Source organism: Asterias amurensis, chromosome 14 (assembly GCF_032118995.1).
Source record: "Asterias amurensis chromosome 14, ASM3211899v1".
Lineage (NCBI taxonomy): Eukaryota > Metazoa > Echinodermata > Asteroidea > Forcipulatida > Asteriidae > Asterias > Asterias amurensis.
This window is the reverse complement of record NC_092661.1, coordinates 20,229,385-20,248,862: the sequence shown is the minus strand read 5'-3', so window position 1 is coordinate 20,248,862 and position 19,478 is coordinate 20,229,385. Positions and strand designations below refer to the sequence as shown.

Sequence of the window (19,478 nt, the reverse complement as noted above, 5' to 3'; positions counted from 1 at the left end):
ACTGCAAAAACACACAGTAACACAAATTCCATGCACAAATTTATTTATTGTGCAGCAGGTCGGAATGCAAATAACAATCAACAAAACGTGCTTTTCATCTATTCTTCTTCTTCTTCTTCTAGACCATAATGAATTCCTCAGAAAATGGCTCAGTTTTCATGAATATTCAGGGTTTTGATTGTGTTGGCTTCGATTTAGACCACACCTTATGCAAATATAAGTTGGACAACTTCTTTTCGGTAAGGACTTAAGTTTACAAAAGTTTTGATTAGGCCTACAAAACTTTGACTTCAAAACTTTTTTTTTGTAAACTTTTTGAGTAAGCTGAGTTTTAAAGTTTTACTGTGCGCAATTATCATAAATATTTGTTTGTATTTTTACATGATTAATTTAAAACATAAATAAAAACTGAAAACACTAATTTATGTGTGAAGGAAGGCCACCATGGGGCATACCCTACAGAATTATTTTAAATAAAATATTATTAATATTTAGTATAACAAAATATAATACAGGAATAAAAGAGTAGGTGACAATTTCTTAAAATGGCCCTTTAAAACCCCCAGGGTCGTGGCCGTGTGATGCTGGCCCGAGCCGAGGGCGATGGCCTTTATTGCATGACCACGACGCCCTGCAGCCGGGACCAGGGTTTCAAATGGCCAGTTTTAAGAACTTATCACTACTCTTTTCTTCCCATTCATAAATGCCCTTGTTAAAAAGCAAAATAATTTTACAAAAAAAGACATTGCGATACTGAGGGAAAAAACACCTCAGTGAGGTGTTTTTTGAGAATTTTTCAAAGTTTTACACGCATGTGTATTGCCAGCAGGTGTATACATGCGTGTGTACAAACATATTATGCGCTGTTACTATTAGTAGGTATAGCTATTAATTGCGTTCGCGTAATTTAAATTGGCGTACATTAGCTTGCGCGCCCAACATCCAAGCCAGCCGGTTATAATTAAAGTTAACAGCTTGAGCTGTGTTTATCAGCCGTTTAAACACCCCAATGTGACACACTCTCCACCAATTAGGAATGGACCGTTCCGGCTTTCCACTAAGCTCCGCCCACCGCGCACGTGAGCAAGACACGTGTACGAGCACTCCCAATGACATTCTGCACAATTCTTCCGTGCGTGCCAAATATACGCGCACGCATGACCGAGTCTGTCCGACCACAATCATTGCTGTGATTGGTCAAATGGGTGAACGTGCACAGTTTGATTGACAGGCCGGATCAGTCCATAGCGAAACTGTCTGGGGTATATACGAATATTTTTTATAACAACAATAATGCTTAGTTTTATTTGACCAACCAAACAATATTCAAGCTGTCAATTGTTATAATAGTTACAAGGTTGGAGACTTGTTGTTATAAGTTTAAACACAATGGTTTATTGATTAACTGTAGAACTGGTTGTGTGACATACACTCTGGGCTTAATACTAGCATGAATAAACATGAGTGTAGACTTGTACAAGTCCTTCGTAAGTATTATCACAACATCTTCCCTCTTGAGAACTTTCTAGCAGGGACTACAAACTTTTTTAAACAACTGATGTGGCAAGGTCAACTTAAACCACAAACTTATTTTTGGCTCATGCATATATAGAGTTAAATGATGATGCATTTTTATGATTATATGTTTAACACAAGATAATAAAGTAACACAACATTATGTTTAAATGTCAACAGAGTAAAAGTGTCTCAATCAAATGCTTTTGGCATCTGATGATGCGCGAGGATCTCCTAAAAGTCTGCTTATGTGGTGACCCAACAGGAGTGGCAATATCCTATTGTGTCTCAGTTTGTTCAGGATGTTCCTTGGCAAGCTGAAGTGTCAATATTCAAGCTGTCAATAAATATTCAAGGTGCCCCACAAATCCCCTCCCCACCCCCACCCCAAAAAAGAAATTATATTCCTGATTTCCTTTTATTTTCGTTCTTTTTTAGCAAAGATGAAAATGTTGCACTTGCATCATCAAGATTATTGGTTTTATATTAGCGTTCTTTTTAAAGTTTTTTTTACTCTTAATATGATATTCTGGGTTAAAACTGTACTGATTGTTTCCCCTGTCAATCCCACTCTTCTGACTTTGCAGCTGGTTTATGACTACTTTGCTAAGACACTTGTTGAAAACAAAGGATATGACAAGAGGATTCTACAGCCGCTAAAGACCCATAAAGACTTTTGGTAAGATTGATGTTCTGTAGCCCTCAGATATAATAGAGATTCTTAAATTTATGATATAAAAACTTTCTTAAAATAAAATCGAGGTCTGCAGCTGCTACAGATCCATTTGGTTAGATTATAGATAGAGCCTTCTATTGCCTCTATTAAGGCAACATTACTCTGTAGCCATTTCAGATCCAGCATTGAGACCTACATGTTCATGAAGGGTTAAGCATAGTACTAGTAGCCTCTAGAGATCAACTATTAAAGTAAGACCTAAAGGCAAAATTATTCTGTAGCTTTAAGTAGATCTTCCAGTGTTGAGTTGTAATTGATCATAATGGTAAGAGCCTTCTGTTTCCTCTACAGATCAACTAGGCGCGATATAAGACTCTTTGATACAAACTATTTTGCATATTACATCTTTTAATAAGACATTGTAACACAAATTTGAAACATAATTTCCTATCTTCATTGATGCCTTCTCCATAAATTGGCACTTGTATTTTTGTATTTAGTGTGAAAGGGCTGGTGTGGGATATACGCCATGGTGATTTTTTGAAGTTGTCTGATGCAGGCGTCATTTTAAGAGCAAGTCATGGATCAAGGTTGTTATCTTATGCAGAGATTCAGCAGAAATATGGTGCAGAGAGACTATGGCAACATTTTCATTGTCTAGAAGAAACACTCGAGCAGTGTGGTAAGCTTTCTCTTCACTTACTCTTTTAGCGTCTCGCGACCAACGAACAAACCAGAGGAATGAATTTGCTTTGTGGTGGCTGAGTTATTAGGGTTCAAATTCCAGTCATGACACTTGTGTCCTTTCAAGCAAGATACATACAGGTAGGGGTCATAGATTGAAGTATTTCAATTAATAATGACCATAAAAACTTCCTAGGTGAGAAGGACAAAAGTGAAAAACAAATGTGTGAAATATTACATAAATGCACTGCAAATGAAATCACAAACTGCATTATACCCCTTAAAGAGTTCCTATCTGTACAACAGCAATAAGGAAATGCACGTATGTGCCGATCAAAACTTTTCGCATATGTTATAATAATAAATCTTCTAAGGGTCTGTGCAGATAAAAATAAATCAGTGAACATAAAAAATAACGAACAGCAAGACTGTAGTTGTTATAGCAAAAGGTTTTTATTTATTTTTTAACTGGTTTGGAAACTGAAAATGAGAAATAATTTGATTGATATGCAAACTAACAGTTTTGAGTTTGTCAGATATTCATCGTACATCAGTGTGATTGTGTCATGTTTGAACAGTGCAGTAGACAAGGTATGTTTGTTGAAACATATTTAACGAAACTCAGCTGAACACACGTATGACCCCTTTAAGATGCACAAAACAAAGGCATTGATGATTTTGTTGCTGCTTGCTGATGTGTCTTCCAGTGTGACCATCCAGATATCCGATTTTCAGGTCAAACTACAAGGTGAACGAGCAGAGTTTACGTGCACTGTCACTGGTTTAGATGCCTCTACCAACCAAAGCATCCAGAATATCCAGTGGTTTGTGAACGAGAAACCAGCTACTGGTCTGAATAAACATATAGAGAACTACGACAACCAATGGTTATGTTATAAACAAAATAACACAGCCGTCAGTACTCTTATTATCTTCCCAGTTAAAAAGGAAGATGAAGGGACGTATAGATGTGCAATTGATAATAAAAGGTCTCAACTAGTGACGCTAACTGTACTAGGATCAAGTTATCCCTATGCAGGCTGCTTCCCATCCGGACCAATCATTGTAACCAAAGGATCAGAGATTCATTTAACCTGCTGGGGTAGCGGTTCTCAGCTCAATCTGACTTTGTTTCATAATGAAACTGAAATTCATCAGACCACCTCTACACAGAATCACATTAAGGGAGTGTTCATAACAGCATCGGACGACTATAATGGTGTTGTGTTCAACTGTAGTATTTGCATCATTGGTCCGATCATTATCCATCAGCCAGAAGAAGATTATTGCCTGAACGATTTACAGTCATACTTCACACCTCGAATGCTGTATAACCTCACCTTAATTAAGACAATTAGTAACATTCATAGTTATCGATGGACATGTAGAGAGGAGTGCCAGACTCCCATAGTCAACAACAGTAGTGAGATAATATTAGAATCAAGTCACGATGGCGTGATAGTAAGTGTCGTTTGTAGGATCATTACAGAACCACACTCTCAATCAAGTTTGGAGCCTACTTCTCCACAAACAGTTTCAACTAATCAGCAAGAAGTTCTACCCACTGAATGTAACATGTGCAACATGTCAACCGTTAGCGATCCACCTTCAGCATCCACTAGATCCACAGGTTATGCTGATGGGAATAAAAGAGTGCTAAAAGCCCAGCTGTCATCAACTGTTACAGCAACCACTTTGCCTGTACCTGTACCCACCACTGATGTAGACGACAAACCCCAATTGGAACCCCAACTGGTAATCATCCTTGTGTGCTTCTTAGTTCTCATCACCTTAGCCTGCATCCTCCTTTGCATCTACTGCTTCAACAAAAAACGCAGTCTAAAACAAAAGAAGAAGAAGATACTGAACGATAACCGAATGTGGCCTCCAAAGCAACAAAGAAACACAGTGCTTATCACCGATTTCCAACTGGACATGTTGGATCAAATTCCACCGAGTCAAAATCAACGCTTGGCTACAAGTTGCTTCCGCACATATCCAACTACACAGAGAAGGGAGTCATCTCCAGAGGTACATGCAGTGGATAATGTGGAGTTACATGTAGTGGATAATGTGGAGTTACATGTAGTGGATAATGCTGTGTCAATTGAATTAACACCACAGAAACCATGTATAGCTACAAAGCCCAAAGCTGTTGTTGACATCCACCAAGCCGCTGATATCCAATCCAACTGTACATTCTCTGAAGTGTTCAAAGAAGAGCCATATATGGAGATGAAGGAAACTTTCTTTAATACTTCCTCTTTATCAAATTCATGTAAAAATCTTCAAGAATATAAAGAGTGTCATGGGCAACACTACATGGATATGAGTAGGGTCAAGACTAACCATTCATTCAAACAATCTCGATCCGAGAAAGATATTTCTGCAAAACTCAACATGATTCATAATCCATTAACTTTTCCCAGAAATAAATTAGACAAGGTTGACGCCCATGCATCAGTTTCAAAGGGTAGTAGTCACTACATGGAGATGTCTAAACCTAACCCTGTTGGTCACATCCTAAGTGGTCCATCGTACATCAACACTGGAAGTCAACGAAACATTGAGGGCACTATAAGCATCTCACAACCTGACATTGTAAATCTTGATGAGGACGAAGAGAGATTGCATCATACATACATGGATTTTGCAAATCTATCAAGAAGATAGGAGTAAACTTTGTGTGTTTTGGGCGGGTCAAATAGATTGATCCATTTAGCCCCACCCCTTTATGCTTTGACAAATCATTCACAACAGCGAACAAGCAACCAAGAGTCAAACCCCTCTCAAATGTTTGTGTTTTAAGTAACAAAATAGAGTAGAGCAGGATTTGAACCAGCTGTATTACAACATGCTTTATCAACTTAGCTATCTTGCCCTAGCATGCCTAGGTTGGTGGTCTCCCTATTTTGATTTATCCAGCTAGATTAACGTGCAGGCGCTATCTTGGCCTAGGTTGGTGGTCTCCCTATTTTGACAATATCTTTCTTTGGGGATGGGCGCAGTCAGAAGCCCTAAAACCTTATCTGAAATTAGTGGTCTTTTGTCTTTAGTGCGAGGCACATCATGAGGCCTAGTGTAGATGCTACCAACATGGGTGCTGTTTATAGACAATTTTATCAAGTTTGTATAATTGTAGAGGAAATTAATCCTTATATTTACTCATATAAAGAAATTATAACTTAACACAACATCAATAATATTCCACAGTCAAAGAGAGTTTGCGTGAATTTGAATGCAAAATGAAATTGAATGAATTTAGCTGAACTTGGCCGGGGAAAACCTATATTAATAAATAGTGAGCAAGGCATTTATCATGCGCTTTTAGCATTGTGTTAGAGTGCCTTACACTATAACTACCCCTGTTCATTGGGCCTTAAGAATTTTGAAACCACCTCACTCCTTAGAAGTATGCAGCACCGGCAGTCCCAATTTGCTCATGGGCAACTATAATGAAGCAATTATAATGAAGTGGTTTACCCAAAGACAAAAGTTTCATGACTGGGATTCAAACCCTCAAACTTGAGTTTTATGCTTGACCACTCAGCCATGATGCGCTTATCAAATTATTCAATAACTGCAAAGGATATTTAAATTTTATTGTGTAAAACTGTGTAAATAAACATCATGAATTAAAACACATTTTAAACTGTTAAGTACATGTACATGTGCATGTACAGTAGGTAGAAATTACAGGATGCAGGAAAAGTAAGCGAAAGCAAATACCCTCCATGCATTCATAACAAAAGTGAAAGGTATTAAAACGGGAAACAACCTGGAAAATTACCCAAGTATGTTTCTAAACTCTGTGGCTTCAAAAGCCCTTAAAAAAACATACAACAAAAAATAATAACATTGGTTGTTAAAAATCCATATTTTTAAATAATAGTTTACATGTAATTAAGAGAAATGAGCTTGAATTAAAGTTATAGAGCATTTATTTGGTTTTGTTAATATTTATGTAATAATTCTGTGGAAAAAAAACAATGCAAAAACAACTGGTATGGTTTGTACACCGAAAGTTGAAATGTGGCCTTCAAAAAGTGCATAACTTTCAAGAGTGAAAAAAACCTGGTTTAGTTTCAATATCACAATTCGTGGCCCACAGGCCAAATTGGTTTATAGAGTGAGGAATTTAATAAAACAGAACAGTTGTTTTTTAAAGAAAAGCTTTCTTTTACCAGTACATGTATGTACTTTGTTCGTATTTTCCTCTGCATAGTTTTTACCTGTTACCCAATTTTGTATTGAAGGTTCTTTGCTGGAGGCAATCTGAACATTCACACCAATACCACTCTCTGGAATGATAATGTCCTTTGATTCAGTTCAAAAGTTACTATTATAAAATAGCACAAAGCAAAAGTTGTAACAAAACCAGCACCCACTGCTGTATAATTGTCAATAGCTTTGTTTCTAATCAGAAAAGTGTGGTGTGGGTCCGATATCTTAACTAGTTGAAGCCAGGATCTTTTTTCTATTTTTCTGAACTCCAAAGCTCACAGATTCAATTTCCTCGAGTCAAATTTGCATTGTTCAAAAAATTTTTGTTTTTAAATCTCCCCTGACAATCTCTTGTGGTTTATTACTTGATAATATATTTTCATTGGTTGGTTGTGGACTGTTTTCACAACCAGAGGATGGGAATAAGTTTACATGAACTCCTCCAGAAAAAGTAATTTTCCTTTAAAGGTAGGGTCATAAACTGGTTTTGTCTACATAATGCTGATTTATAGCCAACTTTTATTATTAATAAGAAAATTACAATTACAAATCACATTTGAAAGATTCAGCAGTGTCTACTTGCTGAGAAAACCGTTGGTAAATTTTCACAAGAATGTAAAATCTCTCCACGTGTTAGCAAGGCGACATCAGATACCAACCGCATCTCTAGCCACAGCATTCAAAAACGGACACCAACCCTCAGGTATCTAAGAAACTGCATGTCTTAGATTCAAATGTTTTGGGGTGAAAATAATCAAAACCATATTCTACCAACAGCTGCATTGCTTCTCACCAAGGTTTTTATGGTCACCCATTTTTGGAGCAATCACAAATATTATATAACCCTCGCCTTTCAGCCACCTTTGTTTAATTATCAATCATGTTATTGCTGGGGGTTTTTGGTTAGGGTTGGGGGGTACTAGTCTGCCATAAGATTTGTTTTTATTACATTGAAATCACAACCAGGAAGAAACCAAACCTGCTATGTTACACATCCAGGAAATAGATAATGACAAGGCAAAGACAGTTTCATTGGAAAACAAGTACAACAAATGAAAGCTTGTTTCCCTTACTCTCTTAATTACATTATGCCTGGATGTTTGTATATATTTCTTGTAATGAAACCAAGAGACCTGGGGTCGATTTCACAAAGAGCTAAAATTGGTCGCAACTGCAAATCAGTCGTAGTTGCTTAGTAAAGTGTGATGTCACAATGCAAATCACTATGGTGATACTGAAAATTTGTCTTCCGATGGATTTTATTGCTTTGTGAAATCGAGCCCTGGTAAAAGCAATGTGACCTGGGTCTAATTGTTTAATTGTTTACAAAGCCTTAAAAGCACATAAACACTTGCTAAGCACTGAATAGTGTTGTTTAGCAGAAACGGGTTCCCAGCCCAAATGACAAAAGTTTGAATTGCTGTCTGGTGCCTGACTCAGCTTTTTCTTATCCCTGTGATGTAGTTATAATTAAGCTAAAAATACATAATTATAAGCATCAAGGATAAAACATAATACATTTGGTTTTATCAAGTGATTTTGTGGTAAGCACATAATACTCAGTGCTTTTCTGACTCTTGTGGAGAAAAATCCACAAACATATTTCAAAACCGATTGTTTGTGAATTTTTGTTCTTGCGGGACTCGGGGGGGGGGGGGGGGAAGGGTACTGAGTCAAAGTGCTCCACATTATAAGCGTTTGTGTAAACTAAAAGTAAAAGTTGTTATATTCCATAGACCTTTATTGTGGGTTAGATTCCCCCCTGAGTATTTTTTCCTAAGGCCTCAGCTGAGAAGTATCGAGTACACGGTGTTGATATCACCCATAGATATAAACCTAAGTAAGGATTTATTTTGTTGTTATTTGTTGCAGAGCTGTATCGATATTATGAGAACTATTTTGATATGCCATCGATGGTAGTTGGGGCACAGTTGGTTGACTTAGAAGAAGAAAAGGTAACCCATCTTAGACACAAACAAACTAGACACTTAGAGTTGTCTAGCACCTTGACATGGTGTCTGCTTTGAACTAGTGTGTAATTTGACCTTCGGGTCAGTATGTTTGCCAGTTCCAATGATATTCATTTCAGATACATTTATTTCATGTCAACATGAATCAATACAGTGTAATAACATTGTTCAAAAATCATATAATTACTTGTACTAAAGAAAACTTAATCCAGTTAATGAACAATAATAGAAAATAGTTTGGCGTTAACATGTAAGAAAAAGAAGAAGCAAAAGCTTTTATTTCCTCTTCCCTAAAGGCAAGGACAATTTACACAAAAACGAGCACTAACAAACAAAAGGGATATGGACATTATGCATGAGTGAGACTGGGCAATAGATAAAATATGTACTAAAAAATGTTATGTATTAAAATAAAAGAGATATGAATAATGAGTAGTGTATAGATCAATCAAAATCTTCTTAAGCTTGCTATGAAAAAAAAAAACACTGACTGACTGTTTAAGATCTGCATTAAGGCTATTCCAGTAAAGGACCCCTTTATGAAACACACTCTTTTTTAAAAACTCAGTTCTACTTTGTTTCACAAATAGATTCCCTTGGCTAAACCATGAGTCTGATGAGTGTGAACTGAAGCACTAGCAAAAAAGAAGCCTTAAGTTTATGTGGCAACAAATTATGAGAGTGTTTAAACATAAAATTTGCTACATTAAGAGAATGAATATCGCCAAGTTTTAAGATACTTGATGTGGCAAACAGTGGGGAAGTATGTTCCAGATAACCTGCACCATGAATAATACTCATTTCAATTCAAGACTGATTAGAAGTTGAATTGTTCCCTAAGCTGTTAAAGACAACATGTTATGTCGATTTTGCTTCGTTGTTCAAAGACATACAGTAGCTAATGCAGTTCTTGCAAAAGACTTTCAAATCATGTAAGAATGTTTTATCTTCTGTAGCCAGGAGGATGGTCTGCTTCATGGGAGCGAGTCACTAATGACATGTTGCAGGAGTTTAGAAAACTCTTCTCAAGTCATTTATATCAAGGTTAGTTATCTTCTAAATCCTGTGCTACATGAATTGCCTTGATTGCAAAGTGATCTTCGATTGCCTGCTTATGAAGTCGGTTGGAGGATACACATGCAGTAGTTATAGGCATTTAGAGGCACATTTCAACACTTATCAAATCACCTTACACTAATACTACCCCTGACCATTGGGTTAACACTTCTAGAACCATCTGAACTTTAATACTACCCCAGACCATTGGGTTATAACTTCTAGAACCATTTGAACTCCTTTGGAGTATGCAGTACCAGCATGACCAGCAGCCAAATTTTGCGCATGGGTTACTAATCATTCACATCAATAATCTCTACCATTACAGCTGAGCTAACCTACTGGTGACTGGTGAGAAGCAATTAATTAGTTGAATGTCTTGCTTAATAAGACGGTTTACAACAACTGGTTTCAATAGGTTTATTACAGGCACTGGTTTTGTTGTCTACTTGTTGTCTTTGCTTGTTGTCTTTGCTTGAAATCATGCCAGGCGCCGCCAACGGCAGGAGAGAAAAATAGTTCCAAAACCGGGCAAATTGTTCCAATCAAATTTCAGCAAAGGTACAGGGAATAAAGCTTCATGCTTATTACCAAATGTTAACTAAAACAAAAAGTAAACAAGTATGAATAGTGAAATTAGTGTGAGTGATTTTGATCCTTAAAATCCAAGCTCTGGAAAATTGAACAAAGAAAATGTCAGCACTAAATCTTAATCAACTAATTACGTTATTCTATTTTAAATCTAGAGAAGTTACCAGCCATATTAACAGATTGCACAAAGCACCCAACTCAATACGTAGAACGTTGCAGCCCACATCTTAAGGAATGGTTAAAGGGACTTCGTGGAGAGCGGAAGGTTGTGTTTCTTTTAACGAGCTCCCAATCAGATTTTGCGTCTGATCTGACAGAGTACATCTTAGGGTAAGTACTGAAGCCTACATCACCTGAATCACTGCCATTTGATAGTTTGTCACCACATGGGAAATAAACAGCTATAATAATACAAGACATTTATGTAGCCCATAGTACAATCATTCTGTGAAGTTTGGACTCACCCATTTCACTCGGCTTTTCCTCATGAAATGAATAGTCCAGATTTCACTCGCCATGCATCCAATATTCTTGTGTAGTATTTCCATCATACAGGAGCCCTTTCTATGTCTTTATCGAGGACATATTATTTGCCCCTGTTACAAACATGTACAAGAGTGAAGTATTTGGCTTGGTACTGGCCAATTATTAGAGCTCATTATATAGTCAGTCACATCATGAATATTAATATTTGTTTTCTTTAAATCTAAGAGCTGATTGGAAGGACTATTTTGACATCAATTTGCATTATGCAAGGAAGCCGGGTTTCTTTAAAATCAAAGATCCTTCAGAAAGACCGTTCTTCAAATTTGGTGAGAATTTGATCAGTATCATAATCTACTTTCCTGCTTTCTACATGTTTTGTAAATTTCTTGTAATGTTTTCATAAACGATATTGTTACTGTGCATTAATCTCATATGGGGATGAGACAAGGAGTGGGACTCAATGAGTCACAAAGGGAAGGAAAATAACCATTTCATTTGGTAAACAGTATTCTATTTGTTGTTAAGGTTCTGTACAAATTAATGGCAATAAAAAGTTAATTCTACCTCCATGGTGGTTCAGCAGCTTTGGATAGTATAATGCATTTTGAGAATCATTTCTATTTTATTATTTAAAAGCCAAAGGATGCTAAAGGGTTACCATGTGTATTTGGGTGATCTAGCAATTCATACATTTACCAGTACAGTTAGATATATGGATTGATTGTGGAATTTCAAACCAACTTTGTTTCAGATGATGTTGAGAAAACAGAGGAAGTTACAGAGCTTGAAACGGGACAATGTTACATTGAAGGCAACGCTAAGAAATTCAATGAGTACCTCCAAAAAGTCACTGGTAAACAACAACCAAAGGTACATTACAATTACCTGTAATAGTAACATAAGAGACAGTGAACACCAATACACAAAATTAAATGAATGTGTATTGCACATTAGTACAATGGTTTGCTCATCTGAAGGCTGCTATACATACAAAAGCTGGCCCCAAATGATATGACATAATGTAGCAACTGCCTGAGCAATTCAAATTTAACCAGTAACTACTGACTTAGTAAGTCTTCCTTTTTAGTATCAATGTTTTTTTGATGTTCTGATGAGCTGTTTGTGCTTGGGGGTGTCAGGGTTCAGGGTTTGGGGTGTGAGACTGTAATCGGAGGTGTTTTATTCTTGCTACTGTTCTCTGGTTACAATACACATTTGTAAGGTTTTTATATTTACTGATCAAGGTTGTCTTTACTCCTGTATGTATTTCATGTATACTGTCCTGTTCTGGAGCTTAAACCAATTTGTAGAAATGGAAATTTGTTCACTTTTATCCTTTTTACGAGTGGACAATAAATAAAACTATGCAATCACCAGATTATTCCAATATAACTCACAAACAGCTTATTCAAACACAACCTTAGTCTACCATGAACAAAATCCCCACAAAACCAGACAAAGGAAGACATCCGCTTTTAGTTCTTGGTTCTTTCACATCTATTCAGATGTTGTTTTTAAAATGAAATACTAAGAATTGGTTTCATAACGATATCCTGTTGGCGTCAATCATACATATCGGAAACCACACCCATTTCTACTGATTGAGTTACCATTTGGTGTTGGGTTTTGTTAGAGTAATAATAATAATAACTAGAAATTCAGAGTTTGTTTTATAACAAACTCTAGGTGTCTCATTTTCAGTTTCCAAACCAGTTAAAAAAATAACTAGAGATTGAGAGTTTGTGAACAAACTCAAGGTGTTCGGTTTCCGGGAGTAAAAGCCTGGTGTGAAAAACAAATATTGCATCTTGCTTTGTTCTCAAAATTTGTAATAAATGATCAAAATTGCACAAAATTTTCAAAACAACATGATGGCGTCATCATGACATCATTTCGAGTTCAAGAAGTTAGTGTCCTTGACTAACAATACACCAAGTTTCACCTCAGTTGAGCTTTTGGTTTGGCAGAAAAATTACTTTGAAAAGTGTACATTTAAAGCAATACCACATGACACATAATGACGTCATCAAGCTAAAGACGCCACAGATAAGTTGCTATTATGAAGGAGATTATGTATACCAATTTTGAAACAATTATCATAAACTCTGCCACAGACATAGTAGAAGTGTATTTTGAGATGAGTTTAATCTGCCGCTAGAGGGCGATCTTACATTTAGTGACATAATTAGTGTTTTTTTAAAACCAGACCTTTGCAAGAGTTGTATTAATGGTAAAGCATCAAAAGTAAAGCTTTTCAAAGTATGTTACAGGTAATTCCAGTTTAGACAGGTCACGAGAAGATCACCAACAAATCCAAGTATGTAAAGCCCTTTAATATGATGTATAGATTGTCAAAATAGCTTGTGTGGTTGAGGAAATAATATGAACTTATGAAATATTGACGACTTCAGAAGAGACTATACCGTAAGGGAACTGTATGTTGAAAATGCCTTGAACGAAGACTATTAATTATACGCGAAGCATCGCGAAGCATCGTGCTCTATGGATGAGCACTGGAGCGTGACTCAATACGTGTTTTATGTGTAAAATCTTTACGCACGACCAATGGTGGAATTTTTCAACCTCAATTTTGAACCGGAAGACAAGGTCAAAATGGGGTCATGTCTGTGAGGCGTTTACAGAGTTTTTAATTACCTTTCCGATGATGTATCGCTTGTAAGAATCTGTCATGTGGATCAAAAGTTATGGTTTTTTGAAATAATAAACTTTGAATTTTCATAACTGAGTGGATGACGTCATCATGACGTAACTTATACATTTTTCCTCTCCTAGTGAATATCTAACTATATGCAAGTTTCAAATTCATACGAGTTTGGGAAAGTTGTTTTTGTAAGGGAACAAGGGACGCTAAGAAGAAGTATGAAGAAGAAAAAGAAAAAAAAAAAAATCGAACAAAAATAAGAGGTGTTCCGGGCCACGGTTGCCCTGAACACCTAATAATAATAATAATAATAATAATATCGAAGTCTTATATAGCGCACGTATCTACCAAACAAGGTATTCAAGGCGCTGAGTATATACAAACTTTCAGAAAGATAGGTTATTGCAGTGATGAATTCTGAGACCCAACTATTTAGCACCTTATAAGGGTTTACAAGGTGCTTCAGCGCATACAGCAGCCACAGCTAGGAACACCGGGGCGAACCCCTTCTCTTTTCGAAAAGTGCACTGGGTTCTTTTACATGCGTTACACAACACATGGGACCAACGGCATTGCGTCCCATCCGACGGACTAAGCAATGGTTAAGTGTCTTGCTTAAGGACACACGTGTTACGGCTGGAAATTCGAACCCACACTCTGCTGACAAGAAACACCAGAGTTTGAATTTGGTGCTCTTAACTGCTCGGCCACGACACTCACAAGGAGGAAAGAAACCTAAATAAATCACTCATGGGATCAGGCTTACCACCATACTCAGAGTCAAACAGTTTGGTGCTGAGTTACCATATGGTGCTGGATTTTGTTAGAGTGAGGAAAGATCCTAGTAAATCATTCGAGGGTTAGTTTTTAGTATAATATTTGGCTAATTTTGTTGTTTTAGGTGTTGTATTTTGGTGACAGTATGAGGTCCGATATTCACCCTTGCAGTACCCATGGCAAGTGGCAGACTGTCTTTGTGCTGGAAGAGATGGAAGTTGAGGAACTTGTCCCAAATGAAACCTCTGTTGGCATGGCAACAGATCAGAGTGACGGACGAAATACCAGAACAGTAGGTTAAAGCATGGTTTTTATATATCAACTCTCTCGTCTAGGGATGTATTGACTAGACAGGAAGGGGGGTGACGCCCCTCCCTCAATTTATATTTCAGTTGGCATTTTAAGATGCAGTTTGTAAGTACATGGTAGCATTATCAAGTAGAACAAGGTCTGCAAGACTAAAATTCAAATAAGCAGTTTTTCCTTCAAGTGCACTCAACTTATCTGCGAAACAATTAGCCTGGAATTGATACATGTCGTTTCTATTTGATGAGATGATGTTTAAGTCTAGCGATAATTGTATAGGGAACACTAAGCTTTTTAAGTTCTGTGGAAAAACCTACAAGCTATATATATATTAGGTGGGAATTGAACCCAGCATTTAAGAGAAAATGTCTGAACCTCTCTAGACCACCAGTTTGAACTACTGTTTGAATCCTGTAATGAGCTTGAAGGCAACAATGAAGATGTAATAATTACATCAAGGATAAGCACCATGAGAAACTGAGTACAGTTAACAAATAAAAAAAGCTGCCAAGATGGCCACCATGCTGTAGTTTGCAAAATACTATGCCTGCATTTTAACAAAGCTGTACACCGCATTGCTTCAAAATTACCATGCACTATGATGGTTGTCATGCACTATGATGGTTGTCATGCACTATGATGGTTGTCATGCACTATGATGGTTGTCATGCACTATGATGGTTGTCATGCACTATGATGGTTGTCATGCACTATGATGGTTGTCATGCACTATGATGGTTGTCATGCACTATGATGGTTGTCATGCACTATGATGGTTGTCATGCACTATGATGGTTGTCATGCACTATGATGGTTGTCATGCACTATGATGGTTGTCATGCACTATGATGGTTGTCATGCACTATGATGGTTGTCATGCACTATGATGATTGTCATGCACTATGATGGTTGTCATGCACTATGATGGTTGTCATGCACTATGATGGTTGTCATGCACTATGATGGTTGTCATGCACTATGATGGTTGTCATGCACTATGATGGTTGTCATGCACTATGATGGTTGTCATGCACTATGATGGTTGTCATGCACTATGATGGTTGTCATGCACTATGATGGTTGTCATGCACTATGATGGTTGTCATGCACTATGATGGTTGTCATGCACTATGATGGTTGTCATGCACTATGATGGTTACCATGCACTATGATGGTTGTCATGCACTATGATGGTTGTCATGCACTATGATGGTTGTCATGCACTATGATGGTTACAATGCACTATGATGGTTGTCATGCACTATGATGGTTGTCATGCACTATGATGGTTGTCATGCACTATGATGGTTGTCTGTGTTGCTTGGATTCGGATTTTACATGTATTCCTTGGTGGCCTGCTTATTCCCATAAGCTTTTTTGAGATATGGCGGACACAATGCTACAACACTATAAGGTTTGGGTAAATTTGTGCGTATTGACCATAGAAATAGAACGTGTGTTATTCAGTGAAGTGCGCATTTTAGGCGACGTGGGAGTTAACACGTAAACCTAATGACCACCAACATGGTGAGCGTGGCACAAGTCGTGTTGCGTGTGACACGCGTATCACGTCCACCATACGTCAAAGCGGCTTATTGGCATGGTCTCATGATCAGGCATGATTGATTGTCTTGTGTTACGGTTCAGTCATCTGCATTAGAATGCAGGGGTTGTTGTTTTGAATTCAATCGGAGTACCCTATGGTGTTTTTCCCCATAGAACGTGAGAATCACTGTGTACAGTTACACTAAAATAATATTCCTTTGGCAGTTAGCAGTAGGTTATGTGACAATTGTATTAGAGATAACTAAACTATGTATTCTCAGTGCTTTCTGAATCCCTACTCGGGTTGGATTTGAACCCATAACCCTGATTCTAGATGATCTTTTGATATGAAAGATGATGATAATTCTCCCTGAAGGGTCCATCCAAGTTGGAATAATTGTATTAGAGATAACTAAACTATGTATTCTCAGTGCTTTCTGAGTCCCTACTCGGGTTGGATTTGAACCCATAACCCTGATTCTAGATGATCTTTTGATATGCAATCTAATGAGAATTATCCCTGCAGGGTCCATCCAAGTTGGAGAGAGAATTCCTTCTGTCCAACCAATGGGGTTCATTCTTTACTGATGAGCTACATGTACCCATAAACAGCAAACATACTGAAGAGGACAGTGTTGATAGTACATCCAGTGTTACTAAACCTTGTAGTAACCCCTCAAGTGTAGACAGTGCTAACCCTACAGTGTTGAATACATTTTGGACTGGATTGATGAAGAAACATGCTACAATAGCTGTACCCAGAATAGATTACATGTCAGGTATGCTACAGTACAGGATCATTATAAAAAAATACAACACTAATTGTTTCTTGTGTAGTGCTCAAATCCACCCCTGAAACATTACTCTGGTCACTGGACCATTATGGATGCCATTCTGTAGTGTACATGAAACAATTGCAGGTTACTTTACTTCAAGTGTATCACATAGCTTCAAAGTCACTGCGCCATGATGGTTGCTGGTATTGCTTGGACACCAAGAACCGTTTCAAGCATCAAGCCTGAATCAAAATGACTGAGCTGAAATCATTGCTTAGTTTTTCTCAATGTGTCTGTATGACGTTGTTTTTATCCCTACAAATGAAATCATTTACCAAATCATGTTATAGACCTAACAATTACAATATACTGATCCACTTTATTTACATAATCATAAATATTTATTTTACTAGACCTAAGAAGTCAAACAATGTATATTATGGTATGAAGTTCTTATAGAAAAAATATATTTCCGCCCTTAAAAATGCCTTGATGAAAATCACATCATCAAATAAGGTGTTTTTTCTACGCCCCTAAAAGTCTTTGTTGATTCTCTGTTCCATATATTCTATTATTAACTCAACTTTTTAAATTGACTTCACAGAATTGTTCTGCAATCAAGTTTTTTATTCTGATCTACTTTAAAATAGAACTGAACCGCTTTTGTTGTGTCTCATTTGAAAACAAACATCTCTGACATCATTATTTGTTTGTTTCGTTGACAGATTTCCCAACAGACTACAACTTTGAAACTTTTAAGAGTAGTGACTGGAGAAAAGGCTACCATCCGGGTAAACCTAAAAACACTGCACCCTAAAATCAGCATCCCTTCACCCAGTGCTTTCACATGTTTCAAAGGGGCAAGCAAAACAGGCCTATGTACACGTGTTAGCGATTTTAACATAGCAAGCTGCCATTATTTATAAAGGAACACGTTGCCTTGGATCGGACGAGTTGGTCTATAAAAAGCGTTTGAAACCGTTTGTTATGAAATGCATTTGGTTAGAAAGCTGTTTTAAAAGTAGAATACAATAATCCACAACAAGTATCACTCAAAATTGCACGGTTTTCCTTTTACGTCGCAAACTAACACAGTCGGCCATTTATGGAAGTCAAAAGTTTGACTCCCATAAATGGCCGACCGTGTTAGTCGACGAGGTAAAAGGAAAACCACGCAATTTCAAGGCGTATTTGTGCAGATCATTGTATTCTACTTTTACAACATCTGTCTACCCATATGCATTTTATGAAAAACGGTTACAGAACGCCTTTTCAAAGACCAACTCGACCGATCCAAGGCAACGTGTTCCTTTAAGATAAAATCAAATTAAAACTGAATTGTCTTAAGAAGATTTTGCACTACACTATGTAGCACATACATGTAGGTGCATTGACTCCCAATATTGTGCAACCAGAAGATGTGATGATCATGTCAATCAATAAATCCATACCAAAAATTGGGGTTTTTAAAGGAACAAATAATCAAACCTGGATTTTGGGATGGAGGTGTTGAACATATCCAAAACAAGAGAACAGGTTAGGGAGTAATTTTGAGAGAAAGATTTTAGATTAGAAGCAAGTATAAACTCAAAACAATAATTTAGGATCTACTTGAATAAGAATAAATTAAAGTATAAACATGTGATTTCTAATACAAATCATGAATCATAATTACACAATGTACTATGATATAACTATTTACCCTAGCCTTCAATATGTTAAGTAAGATTTAGAATATATTTATAACGGTCAGTTTACTGTTCAGAAAAGAATGTAGATCATGTCAGATCAAGTCACAGGGGTTGAGATTACCAACACACAGTACTCAGTGCTAACACACATCGGTGTATGGGTAAAAACCAAAATTAATACACAGTATTCTATGTGACGTAATTCCTCTCTAAGCCAAGCCCATTTCACACAAACTGGCTCCACTGATTACCAGAAACTCATAGGAGTTGCATTCAGCTAGTTTTTTCATCAAGAAAATGTTAATTAATTGACTTTTTTGTATATTTCAAAGACAACAAGTGGCGTTGAGCCACAAGGAACAAAATCTGTGTGGAACGCGGAAGTGAAATAAAAAGGCAATTCAAAGTGGGGTGGGGTTTTTATGGTAAGAGCTAGGACTACTGGTTGTCACTTCAATTATGTCATTTGTGTTAGTACAAAGAAATCTTAAAGTCTGAGTAGAAGTTATAAGTGGTTTA

At 37.0% G+C, this 19,478-nt stretch overlaps 1 protein-coding gene across 1 annotated transcript; it reads left to right on the top strand.

Annotated features, from left to right (window-relative positions):
- Positions 1–10: 10 nt before the first annotated feature.
- Positions 11–19,178, top strand: LOC139947426 (5'-nucleotidase domain-containing protein 1-like). Its single transcript, XM_071945331.1, has 11 exons — positions 11–239; positions 2,103–2,194; positions 2,692–2,873; positions 8,972–9,054; positions 10,026–10,113; positions 10,872–11,046; positions 11,428–11,528; positions 11,954–12,072; positions 14,766–14,933; positions 17,019–17,271; positions 17,994–19,178. Exons 1-11 carry the CDS (start codon positions 129–131, stop codon positions 18,083–18,085), a joined length of 1,464 nt encoding a protein of 487 aa, XP_071801432.1. The 5' UTR covers positions 11–128; the 3' UTR covers positions 18,086–19,178.
- The last annotated feature ends 300 nt before the right edge of the window (positions 19,179–19,478 follow it).